This window comes from Heterodontus francisci, chromosome 14, assembly GCF_036365525.1.
Source record: "Heterodontus francisci isolate sHetFra1 chromosome 14, sHetFra1.hap1, whole genome shotgun sequence".
Lineage (NCBI taxonomy): Eukaryota > Metazoa > Chordata > Chondrichthyes > Heterodontiformes > Heterodontidae > Heterodontus > Heterodontus francisci.
The window spans coordinates 71127702-71152223 of record NC_090384.1 but is presented as its reverse complement, the minus strand read 5'-3'; the positions used below and the strand labels follow the sequence as shown (position 1 = coordinate 71152223).

The following is a 24522-nucleotide window of genomic DNA, read 5'->3' as shown; positions in this document are numbered from 1 at the left end:
AGGAAGGGAATAGAGGGATATGGGCCCCGGAAGTGCAGAAGGTGTTAGTTTAGGCAGGCATCAAGATCGGCGCAGGCTTGGAGGGCCGAATGGCTTGTTCCTGTGCTGTACTGTTCTTTGTTCATTGTTCACTAATGTCCTTTAGGGAAGGAAATCTGCTGTCCTTACCTGGTCTGGCCTACATGTGACTCCAGACCCACAGCAATGTGGTTAACTCTTACATGCCCTCTGAATTGGCCGAGCAAGCCACTCAGTTGTACCAAACCGCGACGAAGTCAATATAAAGAATTGAAACCGGACATACCACCCAGCATCGACCTAGGCAACGGAAACGACAACGACAAACCCAGCCCTGTCGACCCTGCAAAGTCCACCTTACTAACATCTGGGGGCTTTTGCCAAATTTGGGAGAGCTGTCCCACAGACTAGTCAAGCAACAGCCTGACATAGTCATACTCACGATCATACCTTACAGACAATGTACCAGACCCTGCCATCACCATCCCTGGGTATGTCCTGTCCCACCGGCAGGACAGACCCACCAGAGCTGGTGGCGCAGTGGTATACAGTAGGGAGGGAGTTGCTCTGGGAGTCCTCAACATCGCCTCCAGACCCCATGATGTCTCATGGCATCAGGTCAAACATGGGCAAGGTAACCTCCTACTGATTACCACCTACCGCCCTCCCTCAGCTGATGACTCAGTACTCCTCCATGTTGAACACCACTTGGAGGAAGCACTGAGGGTGGTATGGGCACAAAATGTACTCTGGGTGGGGGACTTCAATGTCCATCACCAAGAGTGGCTCAGTAGCACTACTACTGACTGAGCTGGCCGAGTACTAAAGGACATAGCTGCTAGACTGGGTCTGCGGCAGGTGGTGGGGGAACCAACACGAGGGAAAAACATACTTGACCTCGTCCTCACCAATCTGCCTGCCGCAGATGCTTCTGTCCATGACAGTATTGGTAGGAGTGACCACCGCACAGTCCTTGTGGAGATAAAATCCCGCCTTCACATTGAGGATACCGTCCATCGTGTTGTGTGGCACTATGACCGTGCTTAATGGGATAGATTTCGAACATTTTTAGCAATGCAGAACTGGGCATCCATGAGGTGCTGTGGGCCATCAGCAGCAGCAGAATTGTACTCAACCACAATCTGTAACCTCATGGCCCGGCATATCCCCCACTCTACCATTACCATCGAGCCAGGAGACCAACCCTGGTTCAATGAAGAGTGCAGGAGGGCATGCCAGGAGCAGCACCAGGCATACCTGAAAATGAGGTGTCAACCTGGTGAAGCTACAACACAGGACTACTTGCATGCCAAACTGCGTAAGCAGCATGCGATAGACAGAGCTAAGCGATCCCATAACCAACGGATCAGATCTAAGCTCTGCAGTCCTGCCACATCCAGCCATAAATGGTGGTGGACAATTAAACAACTAACTGGAGGAGGTGGCTCCACAAATTTCCCCATCCTCAATGATGGGGGAGCCCAGCACATCAGTGCGAAAGATAAGGCTGAAGCATTTGCAACAATCTTCAGCCAGAAGTGCCGACTTGATGATCCTTCTCGGCCTCCTCCTGAAGTCCCCAGCATTACAGATGCCAGACTTCAGCCAATTCGATTCACTCCACGTGATATCAAGAAACGACTGAAGGCACTGGATACTGCAAAAGCTATGGGCCCTGACAATATTCCAGCAATAGTACTGTAGACCTGTGCTCCAGAACTTGCCGCGCCTCTAGCCAAGCTGTTCCAGTACAGCTACAACACTGGCATCTCCCCTGCAATGTGGAAAATTGCCCAGGTATGTCCTGTCCACAAAAAGCAGGACAAGCCCCACCAGGCCAATTACCGCCCCATCAGCCTACTCTCAATCATCAGTGAACTGGTGGAAGGTGTCATCAACAGTGCCATCAAACGGCACTTGCTTAGCAATAACTTGCTCAGTGACGCTCAGTTTGGGTTCCGCCAGGGCCACTCAGCTCCTGACCTCATTACAGCCTTGGTTCAAACATGGACAAAAGAGCTGAACTCAAGAGGTGAGGTGAGAGTGAATGCCCTTGACATCAAGGCAGCATTTGACCAACTATGGCATCGAGGAGCCCTAGCAAAACTGAGGATAACGGGAATCAGGGGGAAAACCCTCCGCTGGCTGGAGTCATACCTAGCGCAAAGGAAGATGGTTGTGGTTGTTGGAGGTCAATCATCTGAGCTCCAGGACATCACTGCAGGAGTTCCTCAGGGTAGTATCCTATGCCAACCATCTTCAGCTGCTTCATCAATGACCTACCTTCAATCATAAGGTCAGAAGTGGGGATGTTCGCTGATGATTGCACAATGTTCAGCACCATTCGTGACTCCTCAGATACTGAAGCAGTCCATGTAGAAATGCAGCAAGACCTGGACAATATCCAGGCTTGGGCTGATAAGTGGCAAGTAACATTCGCGCCAAACAAGTGCCAGGCAATGACCATCTCCAACAAGAGAGAATCTAACCATCCCCCCTTGACATTCAACGGCATTACCATCGCTGAATCCCCCACTATCAACATCCTAGGGGCTACGATTGACCAGAAACTGAACTGCAATAGCCATATAAATACCGTGGCTACAAAAGCAGGTCTGAGGCTAGGAATCCTGAGGCGAGCAACTCACCTCCTAACTCCCCAAAGCCTGTCCACCATCTACAAGGCCACCATCAGGAGTGTGATGGAATACTCTCCACTTGCCTGGATGGGTGCAGCTCCAACAACACTCTTGAAGCTTGACACCATCCAGGACAAAGCAGCCCGCTTGATTGGCACCCCATCTACAAACATTCACTCCCTCCACCACCGACGCACCGTGGCAGCAGTGTGTACCATCTACAAGATGTACTGCAGCAATGCACCAAGGCTCCTAGACAGCACCTTCCAAACCCGTGACCTCTACCAACTAGAAGGACAAGGGCAGCAAATACATGGGAACACCACCACCTGCAAGTTCTCCTCCAAGTCACACACCATCCTGACTTGGAACTATATCGCCGTTCCTTCACTGTCGCTGGGTCAAAATCCTGGAACTCCCTTCCTAACAGTACTGTGGGTATACCTACCCCTAATGGACTGCAGTGGTTCAAGAAGGCATCTCACCACCACCTCCTCAAGGGCAATTAGGGATGGGCAATAAACGCCTACATCCCATGAATTAATTTTTTAAAAAGACAACAAGATTCATCATTACCTCTAAAATGCCAGCTCAGCCTTCAGCCGACTGAGGAAGAGAGTATTTGAGGATCAGGATCTCAAACTCAAGACTAAGATCATGGTTTACTGAGCAGCAGTGATTCCTGCACTTCTCTATGCTCCAGAGACTTGGACACCCTACAACAGGCACCTCAAAGCACTGGAGAAGTACCACCAGAGATGCCTCCGTAAGACCCTCCAAGAAAGGCAGTGTCCTCTCCCAAGCTAACCTGCCCAGCATCGGGGCGCTAATCACCCAAAACCAGCTTCGCTGGGTGGGACATGTTGTTCACATGCCTGACACCAGACTCCCAAAACAGCTGCTCTACTCAGAACTAGGTCGTGACAGAAGACACCCAGGAGGACAGCAGAACTGCTTTCGAGGTGTTCCCAAAGTCAAGACCTCAGAGGGAGCACACAAACCTCCAAACTACTCATTGACCTGACCCTTCAAGCATCACCTGCCCCTCATGTGGCAGAGTCTGCAGATCATGCTGTGGACTATCACTATCTCAGAACCCATCGAACAAGAGTGGAAGCAAGTTATCCTCAATCCCAAGGGACTGCCTAAGAAGAAGATTCACATATTTGGGCACAGACCGTTGCGGTTTGTGAGGAGACCAGGGGCTGGATTTTACCAAGCCCATGACGTCGGGCTCTGTGGTTGGTGGAGGGTGGGGCGGCGGTGGGTGGAAGATTGTTCCAGTGGAGGCCCGCCACGGAGACCGACGCCGGGAGGGCCCAGCCCGATCCTCCTAGCGGCGGCAAGGCTCCATGGCAGCCCCCCACTGCTGGGCGACGGGACCTGGATTTAAATATTTAAATTACTGACATGCATAAATTTAAATCAACTTACCTTAAATCTTCCGGGCCCGCCACAATCATCAGCGCGGTAGCCGACACTCCTGCGCCTTCAATTTCCCATCCGGGGAAAGCTGGCGTGACACTGGTGGGGAGGGGGGAGGAGTTAACATTTTCAGTGCGGTGGGGGGGAGCGGGATCAAATAAATGTAATGGTATTGGGGATGGTGGGAAGGAGTGAACTTTAAACGTTGTACAGTCTGGGGGGGTGTGAAGAGCAGATTTAAAAGGTAAGTGTTTTGGGAGGGAAAGGTCAAATAGTTAATGTAATTGTTATGGGGGGGTGGTGGTGGGTGAAAGGGTGTTCGAAATTTATTGTATAAATTTTGGGGGGATACTGCTTTAAAAATTCAAATTTACCGGCAAGGCTAGCTGCCGTTTAAAAATGGCGCCAGCACCTGCACACAGGCAGCTGATGCCATTGCCGGGGACGGACTGTCCGGCCCCTCCACATGGTTGGAGGGGCTGCCCTGGTTATTTAAATGAGCTGCCGCGCAGGAGATCGCGGTGACTCTTTTATTTTTTGAACTCACCACTGAGATCGGCGGTAGGCTCTTAAAATCCAGCCCCATGACTTGTTTGCTGTGCTGTTGTGATAACCAGAGCAGGCTACGTTTAAGACCCTGCATGTGACTTGATGTGAGTCTATTTATACTGGCTCCTTCTGGGGCCACACACTCACACAAACATTGGGGAATAAAGATTGATACTTACAGATTGAAACACATATGAGCACAGTTTAAGCATTCTGCCTTTTGTGTCAACCAAACTAAACCAAACATGGTGTCAGAAGTGTAGACTTCATCGCAAATATGAAAGTTTAGGACATTGCTGAGATATTGGGAGTATAGGTTTAGTAGCCTGAGAGATTTGCATCCATCTCTTTACACATAGTTCGTCAGAGTAGTGAATACTGTTTGACTCGATAACAGTCCCAAATAGTCAAAATGGCGTATTGCCAGATTGCAACTGATATGTCGCAAGGGGAATTTAGAGGCAAACTGGAAGGTTTTTAAAGGATCATGGCATGATTATCTATGGCTACAGAACTGGAAATGAAGCCAAAGACTTGCCAAATAGCTACCTTCAGAGCTGTAATGGGTCAGGAGTGCAAAGAGAGGCTGAGCATGAGTGCGGATGATGGAAAAGAACCAAGCAAGATAATTGAAAAATTATTGGAACATTTTGTACCTGCAAGGAATGTTTTGTATGACAAATACATTTTTCATAGTGCCAGACAGCTGTCAGATGAGAGTGTTGGTCAGTTGAGACAGTTGGCTGAATCCTGCAAGTTTGGTACACTACTTGACGAGATGTTGAGAGATACACTGGTGCTAGGCTTTCAAGATAAACAGACTCAAGTCAAATTGTTTAGAGAGCAGAATACAGTATGTGATCTCAAGAAAGCTATTGCAGTCTTTGAAGTTAGTGAGGCTACTCATCAGCAATTCAGAATTGTTGGAGGGCAAGAAGAGGTGCACTACAGCCATGTCAAGTTACCTTCCAAGCCCAAGACAAGGTCAGCAGGCTCCTCAAAGCAGACATGCTTTTACAGCATGAATGTCAGCAAAAGACATCACACAGCCAAAGGACCACACAAAGAAGCCACAAGGTTTCCAACATGTGTCCCTACTGTGGAGGAAGTCATGGAAAAGGTCAGGAAAAATGTCCAGCATATGGAACTGATCTGCAGGAAATGTGAAAGATGATGTTATTTAGTATCCAGCTATCTATCATGTTCAAGACAGAAATCGATAGATATCTATACACTAATGGCATCAAGGAATATGGGGATGGCGTGGAAAAGTGGCATTGAGGTAGATGATCAGCCATGATCTAATCGAATGGTGGAGCAACCTTGATGGGCTGAATGGCCTACTGCTGCTCGTATGTTCCTATGTTCTTAACCATTTCTAGGTTGTCTGCAAAAGGAAAGCTCCAGCACTACATCAAGTACAGGATGATAATGATATGTCAGACTCAAAGGTTGAGACATATGCTATGGAGGAAGTCGGAGCTCTCCACATTCATGATGAAGGAAAGAAATTGACCGTACCATTCGTTTGTGGCAAACAACTGATAGAGTGCCGAGTTGATACAGCAGCAACATGCAATGTCATCTCATTCAGGCAGTTGTGTGAGATTGACAAGAGACACAATGCTTAAATCTATCGAGACAAAGATTAGACTTTATGATGGAACTATTATTCCTGTAAGAGGGCAGTGTGATCTTTCCTGCCAATATGAGGGTCATATGCACAAGGTCACTTTCAAGGTAGTGGATGTGCAACAGATGTCAGGCAAAATATCACTCCAGATGGGATTGATTACGATAAACACCCCACAGACCTCGAACGAAGTTAATTAGATGGGAGTAGAGAAAACTACACATGATGTAATCAACAAGTATGCTGATGTTTTCAAAGGCTTAGGCTGCCTTTCAGGAGCATATTCCCTCGACGTAGATGTAACTACCTCCAGCGAGGCATGCAGCTCATAAAGTAGCTATTCCCTTGAAGCAGAAGCTCCATGAACTTGAAGAGCGGGGAATCCTTGTCAAAGTTATGCAACCAACAGAATAGATTAGCAGTGCAGTCATTGTGAAGAAGTCTAACAAACTTCAAATCTGCATTGACCCTAGGGACTTGAATAAGGCTCTGAAGTGCCTAACTACCCTATTCCCACTGTGGATGACATCTTACCGAGGCTAACCAAAGCTCATATCTTCTCAGTTCTTCATACTAAAGACAAGTTTTGGAAAATGAAACTAGATGATGAGCAGTCTTTTCACAAGGTTGCTACACCCTACGGCCACTACAGATGTGCGATACGTTTGCTGTTTCGGACATCAATAGTCTCAGAAGAGTTTCAATAACACCAGCATGAAATTATTGAATGCTCCGATGGTGTTGATGTCATAGTTGATGACTTTCTGATATTTCGCAGTGGTGACACCTACCAGGAAGCGGTAGCAGACCATGACAAGAACGTTGCAAAGTTCTTGCAGAGAGCAAGAAAGTCAACTTGAAGTTGAACAGGAAGAAGCTTCAACTTTGTCTTTCATCAATGCCTTATATGGGACCCTACTGACAGAAGAAGGCCAATGCACACACCTCTCGCTTCTCCTCCACCCCACTGCTTGCTCATCACCTGGTGACGTAAAGTGCATAGTGACATCAACAATGTATGTGCGTGGTGACGCGGCACACGCAAGCGCGGATTAATGCTGGCAAGCTGAGAGATGTGCATGACATCGGGATGATGTAAGCCATCAGTCTGCATTGGCAGGAGACACAGCGTTTAATAACAGTGTGACATGAGGAATTCACGCTATAGTTTGCTAAGATTATGTATGCTGTGTATTAGCATGACCCGAACATAGTTGAGCAGACACGTTGAGGGAATTTGCTCTCCCCCGTGGTGGGTTTGGAGGCAGAGAGAGCATATAATTGGGTGGGATGATAGGCGCCACCTAGTGGTTGTGTTGTCAGCAAACGCAGCTTGCTCGCTTTCCCTCCCCCCACAACCCGTCGTTCCTCTGGGCGGCGAAGCGGGGAGCGAGCAGTAGGAGGGAACGGCAATCAGTTGGGCGCGGGAGAGAACAGCGGGATGGAGTGGAAAGCAGTCAGGAGCAGTGGGATGGAGCGGCGAGCAGTTGAAGTGACAGGATGGAACAGCGAGAAGGCGGGCACAGGAGGGAGCAGGAAAATGAAAGCAGCGATTGAGGTGGCAATCGCAGGAGGAAGCGGGGAACAGAAGCGGCGATCGTGAGAGGGTACTGTTGGGGGGGTTGGCGGTGTGTGGAGGAGGCGATCGCAGCCATTGAGGGATGAGGCAGTTTGGGTTCAATTGTTTTGTGTTAAAAATTGAGTAACGCCATCTTTATTTCTGGCAGCTGCCTGAGACGTCGCAGACAGTGACGTTTCAGTCGATGAGGCTGCATTTGTGCATGTGCCAGTACTGCGCCACCTAGTGGTTGCGTTGTCAGCAAACGCAGCCCAACTAAAAACAGTGTGGGTTACTTGTGGGCTCTGGAGGTGCGGGGTGGGGTGGGGGGGGGGGGGGGGGGGCGGCTTCCTCGTTAAAAGGCATTTAGTGCCTGAATGTGGGACCTGGTATTGGAAAGGGGGGAGCCCACTGACAGCCACCCCCCCATGCCCTTGCTACTGACTCCCCCACTACACATCCCTCCCCTGCGACACCCCTCCCACCCGGACTTACTTGTGGCCTGGTCCAGCACCGCTCCTGGGCCTCTGGTGGGTGCTCCACTGGCAGCAGCTACCGCCTCCAGGGTGGCATTGCTCAGTTAAAGGGCAGCCAGCCTCTGATTGGCCAATAGCTCTCAGAGGGATGGACGCTCTATTTCTGGGGTCCTTGATCCCCTGGAAGGCCCGCTGCTGTCCAGTTAAGTGCCTAATTAGCATTTGATTCAGTTGGGCTCCCACAGAAAGGTGACGCAGGTGCTTCTGCTGGAGGTCATTCCCCATCACCCAGATAAAATCCTGGCCCACTCCAACTGGTTCCAGCTCAAAAGTGCACATCTGACAACTGGATCCACGTTTAACAAGTTAACACGTTAACTGGTACGAGTGAAGATGAACTGGTTCCAGTTTAATTCAGCTGGAAAAGGCTGCCAACATCTGGACAACTGGAATCCCAACAGGCTTCCAGTTCTACTTGACAGTTAATCCAGTTGCCTCCAGTTTAAATCAGTTAAGACCAGTTATGACCATTTGAAATTCACAACTGGATCGAACTGGTTTTTCCTTTTGGGAAAGTGATAACTGACAATAGGCCCCAATTTGTGACAAGACAGTACGAAGAATTTGCAAGAAACTGGGAGTTCAAGCATATCACAACATTGCCACTACACGGTCAAAGCAACAGGAAGGCTGAATCAGCAGTGAAGATAGCAAAGAATATTCTCAAGAAGACTTCAACAGAAGGGCAAGATGTCTATCTAGCAGTCCTAAATTGGTGCAACATGCCCAATGAGAGTGGAAGCAGCTCGGTACAAAGATTGATGTCTCATCAAACCTACATGTGAGGAACTACTGAAACCACATGTAGTAGAAGGGGTAGCTGAGAACATTTAACACAGGAAACAACAAGCAAAGTAGCAGTATGACAAAGGTGCAGCCCCCCCCCCACCCCCCATCCAGAGCTGGAGCTAGGACAGCCTCTCAAGGCCTGGAATGGAGGCTAGGCTGGTGTATAGACAAAGTAGGACCTAGATCTTACCTAGTCCAGACAAAGACAGGACGAGTCCACAGGAGAAATTGTAAATTCCTGATACTGACAGATGAACTGATGCAATCATCAGCTCAATCTGAGCCAGTGAGTCAGCCCACACAAGAGAATCAGCAAGAAGCAGATCAGATGGTGGCTCAGTTTTATTGACTCATTGAATTGAAAAGAACACCATGAACACTCAGTTGAAAAACGTATATCATACACGTATACATTTGTTGTTTGTTATTGTGCTGTGATTGGGATCACTATACGATTTTACTTTTATTCTTTTGGACAAGTAATTCAAAAAAAATGAGATGTTATGATATGTGAGGTGAACATGATTTGTTTGCTGTACTATTGTGATAACCAGAGCAGGCTACCTTTAAGACCTTGCTTAGATTTGTTGTAAGTCTATATATATTGGTTCCCTCTAGTGGCTAGGGCCACACACCCACACAGACGCAAGAGAATGAAGATGGATGCTTACAGAGTGAAGCAGATGTTAGAATGCTGAAACTTGTGCTGTCTTTTGTGTCAACCAAACCAAACCAAACACAGACCATACATCTTGCACATTGGGCTGGAATTTGTGCTGCAGACAGGGCTCCTGGCACCAGGCCGAAAAGACGGGAGGAACCCCACCTCTGCCTTTTCATGCCCCCCAGAGCGATCCTACGGTCTTTTTGATTCAAAGTTTAGGAGGTGCGAACCCTGTCCACCCCACTGAACCCTGCCCGCCACCCGCTCCCCGCCCCTGTCGCAATACTCTGTGCCCCCGCCTCCGATCCCACCTTGGGGGGCCCATAAAATCCCGGCCATTACGTGCCACAGACTGACAGAGTTAGCAACTTATTTTTATTGATGGTGTATAGATGTTTTTTAAGAGAACTTCTTTCTATCAACATGGCTGGATTTGGTAAACTGAGGGTGGACTGTCCGAGAGGGAATGGAAGGAATGACAGCAGCCTGATCTGCAGCAGGAGGACTAGGTTAATATTCTTTTGGGCCTCCTTATCTCGAGAGACAATGGATACGCGCCTGGAGGTGGTCAGTGGTTTGTGAAGCAGCGCCTGGAGTGGCTATACAGGCCAATTCTGGAGTGACAGGCTCTTCCACAGGTGCTGCAGAGAAATTTGTTTGTTGGGGCTGTTGCACAGTTGGCTCTCCCCTTGCGCCTCTGTCTTTTTTCCTGCCAACTACTAAGTCTCTTCGACTCGCCACAATTTAGCCCTGTCTTTATGGCTGCCCGCCAGCTCTGGCGAATGCTGGCAACTGACTCCCACGACTTGTGATCAATGTCACACGATTTCATGTCGCGTTTGCAGACGTCTTTATAACGGAGACATGGACGGCTGGTGGGTCTGATACCAGTGGCGAGCTCGCTGTACAATGTGTCTTTGGGGATCCTGCCATCTTCCATGCGGCTCACATGGCCAAGCCATCTCAAGCGCCGCTGACTCAGTAGTGTGTATAAGCTGGGGGTGTTGGCCGCTTCAAGGACTTCTGTGTTGGAGATATAGTCCTGCCACCTGATGCCAAGTATTCTCCGAAGGCAGCGAAGATGGAATGAATTGAGACGTCGCTCTTGGCTGGCATACGTTGTCCAGGCCTCGCTGCCGTAGAGCAAGGTACTGAGGACACAGGCCTGATACACTCGGACTTTTGTGTTCCGTGTCAGTGCGCCATTTTCCCACACTCTCTTGGCCAGTCTGAACATAGCAGTGGAAGCCTTACCCATGCGCTTGTTGATTTCTGCATCTAGAGACAGGTTACTGGTGATAGTTGAGCCTAGGTAGGTGAACTCTTGAACCACTTCCAGAGCGTGGTCGCCAATATTGATGGATGGAGCATTTCTGACATCCTGCCCCATGATGTTCGTTTTCTTGAGGCTGATGGTTAGGCCAAATTCATTGCAGGCAGACGCAAACCTGTCGATGAGACTCTGCAGGCATTCTTCAGTGTGAGATGTTAAAGCAGCATCGTCAGCAAAGAGGAGTTCTCTGATGAGGACTTTCCGTACTTTGGACTTCGCTCTTAGACGGGCAAGGTTGAACAACCTGCCCCCTGATCTTGTGTGGAGGAAAATTCCTTCTTCAGAGGATTTGAACGCATGTGAAAGCAGCAGGGAGAAGAAAATCCCAAAAAAGTGTGGGTGCGAGAACACAGCCCTGTTTCACACCACTCAGGATAGGAAAGGGCTCTGATGAGGAGCCACCATGTTGAATTGTGCCTTTCATATTATCATGGAATGAGGTGATGATACTTAGTAGCTTTGGTGGACATCCGATCTTTTCTAGTAGTCTGAAGAGACCACGTCTGCTGACGAGGTCAAAGGCTTTGGTGAGATCAATGAAAGCAATGTAGAGGGGCATCTGTTGTTCACGGCATTTCTCCTGTATCTGACGAAGGGAGAACAGCATGTCAATAGTCGATCTCTCTGCACGAAAGCCACACTGTGCCTCAGGGTAGACGCGCTCGGCCAGCTTCTGGAGCCTGTTCAGAGCGACTCGAGCAAAGACTTTCCCCACTATGCTGAGCAGGTTAATATATACTAGGTTAATATATACCTTAATATATACCTTAACTAGTCCAGCACATAAGGACTGTAATGTTGTGACAAAATTCTTACATACTTTTCAAAGTTACTTACCTAGCATGTTTATAAACTTGTAATTCCCAATATGAAGAAGCACTTGTTTTGTTCCAGCACCCACCATCACAGATGTACCATATGGAGGTTCAAGAAACTTAATTTCCCAATAGTGTTCTCCATGGTTGAAGCCTATACAAATAGCACAATGACCAATAAAAAGATGCATTTACTAAAGATATTTACAATGGATCAATATGTTAAGTATCTGACTCCACACAACGTGCAGATTTAAATTTCTTTTGCAACAAAACTATAGCAATGCTGCTTCGTGCTTGAATATTTTGAGATAACAATACATTGTATTGTGCTCTTTTCATTTTCCACATCTTCACTGGAGTATTTTCTGGAGAAACACATAAGTCTAGAAATTACTGCTGGCAATATTAGTGGACAAATGTCACTGCATTCATATAATATTCTTTTTTGTGTTATTTTAATATAGGCATTGAAGAGTTTATTTTAAAAGAGTTTATATAGCTGCTGCAACCACAAATGGAGGAGTATTATGCACACATATTAAACTTCTGGTAGCTAATATTGTCAACAATCACTTCTAGGCTACATATAGTAAAATAAAAAAAAGCAATGTTATCAATTAGTGGTTTTCTACATTTTGTTTTGCTAGGTGAAATAACTGTAAAAATGGAAGGCCAAAAGGGCAGAGAAAATAGGCTATAAAATTGACTGCCACTGCTGGAAAGAATGGCTGCTATAATGATAGGAGGGAACTACAAATAATTGATCCAAAAATGATCTGATATTCTTCAACTTAGGAGAATGGTTGCAAAATGTTAACTGGCAACAGGGCTAATGAGAATGTTTAGTGAAATAATCTGAGCCAGCAAGACTGAGAAAAATCAAAGAGCACTGCATTGTCTGCATTGTATTTGTTGCTCACTTTGTCTGTTAAACATTAAAGGCTTAATACTAAATGTAATGTGATAGAATTCTAAACTGTAAATGATTGCTTGGCAGCTGAACAATATACTCCAGAATTACTTCAGATGTAATTTTAATTTTTAAACCTGGGTGGAAAACAGGTGATAATTTTCTTTTCCAATATTGTAAAACAGGTAGCCAATTTATTATTGCCCCTTTTTCTGCTTGGCTATAATTGTCAAAATTACCTGTATTAGTGTTATGTTGTCACCAAGAATACTACCTGCATTAATACATTTGAGATGACTCAGGTGGGAGATTGAATGATGGCAGTGAATCAGCATACTGTTGGTATATCGCTAAGACCATGCCTGACTCTTGCAATGAAAGTCTCTCTGTCTCCCCTCTTACTCCCTTTTTCCTCTGTCTCCGGTGACTGTAAGTGTAGTCACATCCCAAATGTTGGTGGGCGTGAGTTCTCAGCACAAAATTGCCACCTATTTGGTTCTAGATTGATGCAACTTTTGTTTTTATTTCTGCTAACCTAAATTAGGATGATGATGCATAAATCTAAAGCTCAGGACTGTGCCAGTAAAACAAAATGATCTGGTCCACCTTCCATGGCACTGCAATGGATGCCACCATGACATCCCCAAGATGGCTCCAAACTAAGGCCGTTGATACATCAGAAGATGCATTAATGTGAAGCACTTGATAATGTATCTGAAGTAAAACTTCCCTTAGTCTTGTATTATTTGGTATCAACAATAAAACTGAACACAAAAGAGTCTAAAATGACACCACCTTTTGTTCCTCTCACTCCAGCTGTACCTTCACTTTGCAAGATGGGGTCAATATGGAAGTAAACTGCTCTCCGACAAGGAGAAAGTTGCACTGCTGGTGACTTGGCATTAACGTCCCACTCCCAGCATTCTTCAACAAAGCCACCTGAGATGGATTGAGGTTGACAGGGACACTGCATTGTCTATAATAAGGCATAATCAGAAACATTACAATAAGAATTTATTTTTACAATTAATTTAACAATTTATACCTAAAAGTACAGCATTTGAACTATATAAGAAGTGTATTAAAATAAAGCACAAAGGATATTAAACATATTTTATGTATTTTCAATTTAACCTGCACTTTGCTACTGGCCTGGGTGTCTCTCTCTTCCCCTTTAAGCTGAAACTATTCAAAATTTCAGACATTTTACCTGCCATCCTGCTGCCTCTTTTGCTTTGATACAAAGTGATTTCAGGAGGGTATAACTTTTGACATTACTAGCTCAAGATCTGATTCCGAAACACACTGAAGCCCAAATGTATGAAACCATCTCCCATGGGCAGGCTAACATTGATTGGACTTCTCTCCTTAAATTTACTGTGGGTTTTTTTTTAATGTTAGGAGAAAGCAGTCACTCCCTCTGGAGAATTAGTCGTCCAGGAACCAGGGCACAGCACATGCATCTGAAGTGTCATGCTGGGAAGGGTGTACTTGAACTCAAGTCTACTGACTGTCCATCATGGTAGACAGTTATCTGTAATATAACTTTGGCTTAAAATACTAGAATAATGCCAATAATTTTATATCTATTCTAGTCGATCAGCATGTGACATTGCATTCAAGGAGTCAGGACCAAATGTAGTCTTCAGGTGAAGTGAGGTTAGAGGGCAGGTATAACTCAACCAGTGCATGTCGACATAACTCACTCTCCATTTGAAAATTATACATTCTGTTCTTATTTTTGCATAATACTTCAATTTGATTAATTTAAATTGTATATTCTTGAGATGTGGGTGACACTGCTATGACAGTATTTATTTTGCAGCTCTATTTGTCCTGAATTTAACCTTATAATGTGGGAATGGAGTCACATATAGGTCACACTAGGGAGGGCTGGCAGTTCCCTTCCTCATAGGACATTCATGAGCCAGTTGGGTTGTTATGACAATTTGGCAACTTCCATGGTCATTTTATCTGTTGCCAGCCAACAAGTTAACAGATTTATTGAATTTAATTTCACAATTTGCCATGATGGGATTAGATATCATGACATCTGGATTGCTAGTATGGTACTGCAACCATTAGGGATAAAGATAATTTGGAAATCAGAGTTTGTTGGAGAATTTCAATTTCTCTGCAGTTGAGGATGAAGAGTTGAGAGAATCAAAACTGAGGTCCTACAACAATGACAGAAGTGTATAATTAGAGTGTGACAAGTTTACATTGGCAGTGACCATTGCAAATAAATGTTTAATATGTATATATCTGCACACACTTTCTGTTCACAAAACTTTAATTTCAATTTTCACCTTTTTGTTACACTTTTTTGACAACCTTTTCTATTGTAAATTCCATTTCCTACATTATAGCAGTGACTTCACTTCAAAAGACTTAATTGGCTGTAAAGCGCATTGACACGTCCTGAGGTTGTGAAAGGCGCAAGATAAATGTAAATCATTCTTTCTTTTATGTCTATGTTTATAAATGGAAGCTATCTCAGTGAATTACACCAAGCTGCTATATGTTTTCAGTTTTGTAGCTCCTGATCCTGCACTGCAGAGAAACTCTACTTTGTTTCCTAAAGTGCTGTAAGTTAAAAAACAATATATAAAAATAAGGACAAAATGTATGCCTTTAAAATGAGGACTGAATAATGTCTCCACAGCCTGGTTCAATTATCTCTTGCCTTCCAGATTATTTGAAGGTTATGCTTGGTATTGACTTCCCAAGTGCGATGCCACAGAAGATTATACATACATATGAAGTTAAGAACAGCTCCATCTTTGCACAAACATCATAATCATGTTCTAGATTGTAAGCCAATGTATCATTTTACTTTTAAGGTGCAATTCACTTTTTAACCATGTTTCTTCTTCTTTGTTTCTTTATTATCTTTTGTATTAATGAATGTAGGCCAGTTGTGGTGGAGTCCTGTGTGTGTGGAATCTGTTTCATGGTAGCAACAAGGAGCATCGAAGTACCCAAACCAAAGATATCTAATGAACTGTATTGTGAGGCTGAAGGTGTAGGACAGGATGGTTAATTTTGGTCATGAGAGAGCCTTGCCAGAATTAGCAAGGTCTGCAAAATTAATTAAACTATAAAAGTGCTCACATCCGGGAAGCGATCCAGGCCTTGCTTATTAAGAATTAAAAAACATTTGCCTGTACAAGTCTGCACACCAATTGATAATGGTGTTAGAGATAACAAAGCAGAGAAACTGTCTTGTTATCTGAAGCAGTGGGCCTTGAAATTCCTACATAAGCCCAAGTTGGCCACCACCTGGAGAGGTAATTGGCTTGTATCACCTTATATGGAACTGGGCCATCGCAAAATAATTATAAAGAGCCCACAGGAGCATCTTTGCTGCAGTGATTAGGGTGGCATGGTCGGCCATCCGGAAGTCACGCACGGAAGATTCGTTGGCGGATTGATCACTGAGATGGACTCCGGTTCACATTGCTGCTAAGCAACAGGTATTATTGTGAATAGGTACCATTGCCTAGTGTTATAATAAAGGTGTATCACATCTAGTGGAACAGTATCCAAGTTGTTGTGTGCCATTGATGCCCAGAGTAAAGGCTAGAACCTTTAGACCAGGTGGAGGATCTTACAAGATGCCAGACTACTTGTAAGCAATGCTGTAGGATGCATCGAGATAAAAACCATATTCCCTTCCTAACAATTAACTAATCCTGTCCCTTTCATAATAGTTCCTTTTGATTGTTTTATTATGTATGATAGCAAAATTCACCAATGAGAATGAAGAGCATCATATTCTAACATTTTCTAGAAAATTAGAACAATGGCTGGGATTTTACGGTAGGCGGATGGGAGCCAGCCACCGTCTGAAAACTCGGTGGCAAACCCGCTTCCGCCTCGCCTGGGGATCCGACCCGTATTTTGCGGGTCCTCGGGCTTCAATTGGTGTGAGGCGGGACTTCCGCTTGAGGTAGGAAGTCCCGCCTAATAGAGCTGCTGGCCAATCAGCGGGCTGGCAGCTCTTAGTCCCACCAGCGCCACCCGGAGCGGAGTGCAGCCCAGCATGAAGAGAGGTTGCCTGGGAGCCGGGACAGGAGGTAAGTTTTGGTTGCCTCGCCGGGGGTAATCAGTCAAGCCCTGGCAAGGTAAGAGTGGCCAATTGGGGGGAAAGTGGGGCATGTTGGGTCTTGGGGCTGGTTGGGTAGCGGGGGCGGCCCTCCGTTGGGCACAGGTTGCCCGAACATGAGGGCACCCCCCGGATGCTCGGAAGCCACCTGGTTTTGTCAGGCATCTTCTTTGGTCCTCGTCTGCGCAACCAGCCACACGTAAAATCTGCGTGGAGGTGGGTGAAGGCCCTTAAGTGGCCGTTAAGTGACCACTTAAGGGCCTTGATTGGCCTGGGACGGGCGGCCCATTTTCCACCCCCGCTGCCCTACGTAAAGTGGCGGCGGAGGTGGGAGCAGGTCAGGAAGGCCTCCCGGAGCCTCCCGCTCTGTTTTAAGCCAACCTCCTTCCCCTCCCCCACCCCCCGCCCCCACCACCATCCTGCTCGTTGGGGTGGCGTAAAATTCAGCCCAATGATTCTATAAATCAATAGTTCTTCCTAAACTGTCATTGGCTTTGATTTACTGGTGACTATAATTGTTTCATTGCCATCTTTTAATTACCTCATACCACAGTTTATTGTCTTGAATCTAAATACCACTAATTTATATTTAGGTACGTAAAACCAAACTTTCCTATCTCTGCTGTATGAGATATTAACATTTATAAAAGATATTGCATTCTCAATACATCACCCATGATAAATTTAATTTGTACATTATTTCCTCATATAAATGATTTGGAACTGCAGACAAAAAGAAATCTATTTTTGTAGTTATCAACAAATTAAGGCTATCGTTTCAAAAAATGGAAAGTGACAAACAACAACAACTAACTTTTAGCTCTCTAGTCACATTTCTGCAGCTACCAATCTGCTCAATCACATCCTCACCTCCACCTTTCATGTCCTTGTTCCCATTAAAACCAGTACCCTCTCTCACCCTGGTCATTCCCCCAATATGACTCTCATCTCCCCTCCCTTAAGTCCTAGGATGCAGAATTCAATGTTCATGGCGGACAACTGGTTTGGCCATTCATTGTCAGATCTGACTGGTCCACATAAATCACTACTGGGTCTTGCTCTCCTCTGCCATAACTCTTCACTATTCCAGGATCATCCTGGAATGTAAAGATAACTCCCAGTTTCTCTTCTCCAAGATAAACTGTCTTCTTAAACTGCCCTCCTCATCTCCTCCAACCTCACCTCAAACAATAAGTGAGAGGAGTTCATGGACTTCTTTGTCACTAAGATTGAGACCATCTATTCATCTGCCTCTGTTGCATCCCTCCCTTCCCCCAACTCAGGAAGACAAACTTCCCCTAGGGTTCCTCCCTGCCCTAGCTCTGAACTCACGTATTTCTCCAGTTTCTCTGCTATCTTCCCTCATGCCCTTTTTGAGTTCATCTTATACATGAGACCCACCTCCTGCTCCCTCAAACCTATACCCACCAAACTACTGACCACCCAACTTTCTTTCCTGACCCTCCTTCTGGTCATTATTATTAACAGTTTCCTCTCCTCAGATACTGTTGCCTCCCCTTCAAATCTGCCATCATTACTCCCTTCTGCATAAAATCTACACTTGAACGCACTGTCCTTACAAACTATCGCCCTACCACCAACCTCCTTTTCTTCTCCAAAATGCTTGAGCATATTTTTGCCTTCCAAATCTCTGCCCATCATTCCCACAACTCCATGTTTAAACCCCTTCCATACCTGCCACTGTAATGAAATGGTCCCTATCAAAGTCCCAGTGATATCTAATGTGACTGTGGCTGTGGTAAACTTTCCCTCCTTATCATTTTCCACCTGCCTGCAGCCTTTGACATGGTTGACCATGCAATCCTCCTCCAATGCCTCTCCACTGTCATCCAACTGGGTGGGACTGCATTCACCTGCTTCCATTCATATTTATCCAGTTGCAACCAGAAAATCATCTGCAATGGCTGCTCTTCCCACTTACACCCCACTATCTCTGAAATCCCCCAAGGGTCGATACTTGGCCCCTTTTTCTCATCTGCATGCTATTCCTTGGCGACATCATCTGAATACACACTGTGAGGTTCCACATATTCACTGATGGCATTCAGTTCTATCTCACTACCACATCTTTAAAACCTACCATTGCCTCTGATTTGTAACGCTGCTTGTCCAGTACCTATTATTAGATGAGCAGAAATTACTTCCAACAAAATACTGGGAAAAGCACAGCCATTGTCTTCGGTTCCTGCTACAAACTATGTTCCTTGGCCATCGACTCCATCTGTTTCCCTGGCCACTGTCTGAGGCTAGGCCAGACCACTCACAAACTTGGTGACCTATTTGTCCTAGAGAGGGGCTTCTGACCCAATAGCCACAATGTTACCAAGAGCACCTACTTCCTCAGATCGTCTGCTGCTGAAATCCACATCCATGTATTTATTGCTTCTAGATACAACTATTCCAATGCCCACCAGCCTCTTATCTTGCACCTTCGTAAGCTTGAGCTCATCCAACACTCTGCTGCCTGTATCCTAACTCACACCAAGTCTTGTTTACACACCACCCCTGTGCTCACTAACCTATATTGGCTCCAGGTCCAGCAACACCTCGATTTTAAAATTCTCATTCTTGTGTTCAAATCCCTCCATGCCCTTGTCCCTCCCTATCTCTGTAACTTCCTACAGCCTTACAATTCTCTGAGATCGCTGCCCGCCTTCAATTCTGGCCTCTTGCAAAACACTGAATTTAAACTAAAAGAAAAACAAGAAATGTTGGAAAATACTCAGCAGGTGTGGTAACATCTGTGGTAATTTAAACACACAATTATTAGTGGCCATGCCTTCAGCTGCCAAGGCCTCAAGTTCTGGAATTCCCTCCCTAAATTTCTCCACCTCTCTTCCTGTCTTTCTTCCTTTAATTCATTCCTTAAAACCTACCTCTTTGACTAAACTTTGGTCACCTGTTCTATTATCTCCATATAATGCTCCTGTAAAGCACCTTGGGATATTTTACTATGTTAAAGGAACAACATAAATGCAAAATGTTGTTGATGCATTTATATAGAGCCTTTAACACAGTAAAATGTCCCAAAGTGTTTTCAAATATTAAACCGATATGAATAGGTGATAATGGTATGGCCACACCCAAAATACTACAGATAAATCTGATCACTGTAATGCAACTAGAATATGCAGGCATTGGGGCCAGTGCAGAAATGGTGGCTCGACTAATATCTAACATAAAGCATCCATGCTGTGAGAAGAGGTTGAAGTAAGACTTGGATTTATACTGTGCCTTTCACAACTTCAGGATATCCAAAAGCAACAGGCAATTTTTGTAGTGTTGTCACAATTGTAATGGGAAGACAGTGGCATAGTGGTAATGTTACTGAACTAGTAATCCAGAGGCCCAGGCTAATGCCCCAGGGACACGGGTTCAAATTCCACCATGGCAACTGGTGGAATTTAACTTCAATTAATTAATTTTTAAAATCTGGATGAAAGCTAGTCTGGTGCTGTGAAACTATCCCATAAAAAAGGAATATATGGAAGGACTGGAGTTCAATCCAGTCAGTCGCATCTGGTTCACTAATGCCCCTTTATGGAAGGTAATCTGCCATCCTTACCTGATCTGGCCTACATGTGACTCAAGACCCACAGCAATGTGGTCTTAACTGCCTAGCTAGCCACTCAGTTGTCAAGGGCAATGAGGGCGGGGCAACAAATATGCTGGCCTTGCCAGTGATGCCCACATCCCGTGAAAAAATATCAAAATAGTAAAAAATACAGCAGTCAATTAGAAATATGCTAATCTTCGAACAGGGAGAATGCCCAGGAAATTTAAGTGTAACGACTTTACACTGATGGTGAACTGTGCACAGAGTCAACCTATCTGAATCGGGGGAAAAGGGAGAATTGGATCGATAATTGAGTGAGAGGGGATTGAGAGCGACCAGTTCCTGGGATAGGCTGGATTAAAGTCCGATACTTCTATATATTCCTTTTTTATGGGATATGATCAGTGTCTGTACCAGAAATCTGTCAAAAATAATACAGCTCGATGCAGCTCCCCAACCCCCATTAGTAACAAAAGTAAATATGTTTATTAACCAGGGGAGCGGGGTGATCCGCACTTACCCACTCGCTCCTTTAATTACGTTCGCAGTTCGGTCACTGCTGATGAAAAAGTGGAACTTGAGTTGTAAACACACGGCTGTGACCAACCCCCACATCTCACACTGTCATTGGCTGCGGCAATTGAATTGATATTGATCCATTACAAATTCTCTGGAACATCTTAAGCATTTACTTCACAGCGGATGGGGAGAGAGAGGAATTCATGGCACATTGCATATCTTTCCGCTGCAGCAAACTGTTGCTTGACTGTGGACGCTTTGAGCACGAACGTCAAACCCAGCTGCAAGGCTGAACTCTCTTCCTCATCCACGGAAAGCTACGAGGCGAGAGTAAACTAGAGATGCCCCGCCCCTCTTGCTGGCCCTGCCTGTTCTGTACATCGGGGATAGTTTTTGAGAATGTATCAATCACAAGGGGTCTTACTGGCGGAGAGGGATATCTGTCAATTTTACTTGCTTCTAAAACCTCACTGCTGGAGGCGCAGACACTTCTGCTAGCTTCTCCAAACATAAAGAAAAAATTCCCAGATATTTGTACATTGGAAGGTTAAAGCTTTAGAAAAGTTCTTTCTAAGAGAGGATCAGTTGCTATTGAGTTACACGAGAGGGGTAGAATCTATAGTATCAAGTGTCAGCTGTGGTCACGAGGTTCTGGGTTCAAGTCCCGTTGTCTGATATTCCAATTCAGTACTGAGCGAGTGCTGCATTGTTGGAGGTACCATCTTTTGGATGAGACATTAAACCAAGGCCCCAAATGCCCTGTCAGGTGGATGGCACTATTTTGAAGAAGAGCAGGGGAATTATCCTCAGTGTCCTGGCCATTATTTATTGCTCCATCAACATCACAAAAACAGAATATCTGGTCATTATCACATTGCTGTTTCTCTGAGTTTTCAGTGTGCGAATTGGCTACATTACAATAGTAACAACATTTCAAAAGTACTTAATTGGCTGTAAAGCGTTCTGGGGCCTCTGGTGGCCGTGAAAGGCGCTATATAAATGCAAGTCTTTATTTTAATGTGTTAGGCTGCAGTTAAAGGGCTGTAGTGGTAAAACTGTTGACCTGGTGTCAATTCCTTTTTCACAATCTGTGAAGTGCCTTGGGATGTTCAACTACGTCAAATGTGCTATATTAATGCAAGTTAGAACATAAGAAATAGGAGGACTATGCCATTTGGCCCCTCAAGCCTGGTCTGCCATTCAATAAAATCATGGTTGATCTGATAGTGGACTCAGCTCCACTTTTCTGATGGCCCCCCACAACCCTTGACTCCCTTGCAGACCAAAAATATCTCTAACTCAGCCTTGAATATATTCAATGATGCAGCCTCCACTGCTCTCTGGGAAAGAGAATTCCAAAGATGAATGATCCTCTGAGAGAGGAAATTCTTCCTCATTTCCATTTTAAAGGGGAGAGCCCTTACTTTGAAACTGTGCCCCCTAGTTCTAGATTCTGCCACAAGGGGAAACATCCTCTCAACATCTACCCTGTCAAGCCCCCTCAGAATCTTATATGTTTAAATAAGATTTTTTAAAAATTCATTCATGGGATGTGGGTGTCGATGGCTAGGCCAGCATTTATTGCCCATCCCTAATTGCCCTTGAGAAGGTGGTGGTGAGCTGCCTTCTTGAACCACTGCAGTCCATGTGAGGTAGGTACACCCACAGTGCCATTAGGGAGTTCCAGATTTTGACCCAGCGACAGTGAAGGAACAACAATATAGTTCCAAGTCACGATGGTTGTGACTTGGAGGGGAACTTGCAGGTGGTGGTGTTCCCATGCATTTGCTGCCCTTGTCCTTCTAGTTGGTAGAGGTCGCAGGTTTGGAAGGTGCTGTCTAAGGAGCCTTGGTATGTTGCTGCAGTGCATCTTGTAGATGGTACACACTGCTGTCACTGTGTGTCGGTGGTGGAGGGAGTGAATGTTTGTAGATGGGGTGCCAATCAAGCGGGCTGCTTTGTCCTGGATGGTGTCGAGCTTCTTGAGTGTTGTTGGAGCTGCACCCATCCAGGTAAGTGGAGAGTATTCCATCACAGTCCTGACTTGTGCCTTGTAGATGGTGGACAGATTTTGGGAAGTCAGGAGATGAGTTATTTGCTGCAGGATTCCTAGCCTCTGACCTGCTCTCGTAGCCACGGTATTTATATGTCTACTGCAGTTCAGTTTCTGGTCAATGGTAGCCCCTAGGATGTTGATAGTGGGGGATTCAGTGATGGTAATGCCATTGAATGTCAAGGGAGATGGTTAGATTCTCTCTTGTTGGAGATGGTCATTGCCTGGCACTTGTGTGGTGTGAATGTTATTTGCCACTATCAGCCCAAGCCTGGATATCGTCCAGAACTTGCTGCATTACTACATGGACTGCTTCAGTATCTGAGGAGTTACGAATGGCGCTGAACATTGTGCATCATCAGCGAACATCCCCACTTCTGACCTTATGATTGAAGGAAGGTCATTGATGAAGCAGCTGAAGATGGTTGGGCCTAGGACAGTACCCTGAGGAACTCTTGCAGTGATGTCCTGGAGCTGAGATGATTGACCTCCAACAATCACAACCATCTTCCTTTGCGCTAGGTATGACTCCAACCAGCGGAGAGTTTTCCCCCTGATTCCCATTGACCTCAGTTTTTCTAGGGCTCCTTGATGCCATACTCGGTCAAATGCTGCCTTGATGTCAAGGGCAGTCACTCTCATTTCACCTCTTGAGTTCAGCTCTTTTGTCCATGTTTGAACCAAGGCTATAATGAGTTCAGGAGCTGAGTGGCCCTGGCGGAACCCAAACTGAGCGTCACTGAGCAGGTTATTGCTAAGCAAATGCTGCTTGCTGGCACTGTTGATGACATCACTATACTGATGATGGAGAGTAGACTGATGGGGCGGTAATTGATTGGGTTGGACTTGTCCTGCTTTTTGTGTACAGGACATACCTGGGCAATTTTCCACATTGCCTGGTAGATGCCAGTGTTGTAGCTGTACTGGAACAGCTTGGCTAGGGACATGGCAAATTCTGGAGCACAGGTCTTCAGTACTATTACCGGAATATTGTCAGAGCCCATAGCCTTTGAAGTATCCAATGCCTTCAGTCATTTCTTGCTATATTTTATATTTTTTTATATTTAGAGATACAGCACTGAAACAGGCCCTTCTGCCCACCGAGTCTGTGCCGACCAACAACCACCCATTTATACTAACCCTACAGTAATCCCATATTCCCTACCACCTACCTACACTAGGGGCAATTTACAACAGCCAATTTACCTATCACTTGCAAGTCTTTGGCGGTGGGAGGAAACCGGAGCACCCGGCGAAAACCCACGCGATCACAGGGAGAACTTGCAAACCGCACACAGGCAGTACCCAGAATCGAACCCGGGTCCCTGGAGATGTGAGGCTGCGGTGCTAACCACTGCGCCACTGTGCCGCCCGCGGAGTGAATCGAATTGGC

At 45.6% G+C, this 24522-nt stretch overlaps 1 protein-coding gene across 2 annotated transcripts in view; it reads right to left on the bottom strand.

Moving 5' to 3' along the window:
- Window positions 1-21375, bottom strand: part of si:dkey-23n7.10 (SPRY domain-containing SOCS box protein 3) — a 30164-nt gene extending 8789 nt beyond the window's left edge. Inside the window, exons 1-3 of one of the 2 annotated variants that reach the window (XM_068046897.1) lie at window positions 21078-21375; window positions 13668-13848; window positions 11982-12113 (exon numbers count right to left, since the gene is read on the bottom strand). In XM_068046897.1, the coding sequence (XP_067902998.1) occupies window positions 11982-12113; window positions 13668-13845 (310 nt within the window). In that variant the 5' untranslated portion in view covers window positions 13846-13848; window positions 21078-21375. The remainder of the gene's footprint in view (window positions 1-11981; window positions 12114-13667; window positions 13849-21077) is intronic. The other variant, XM_068046898.1, reaches the window with a different exon arrangement.
- Between the last annotated feature and the right edge of the window lie 3147 nt (window positions 21376-24522).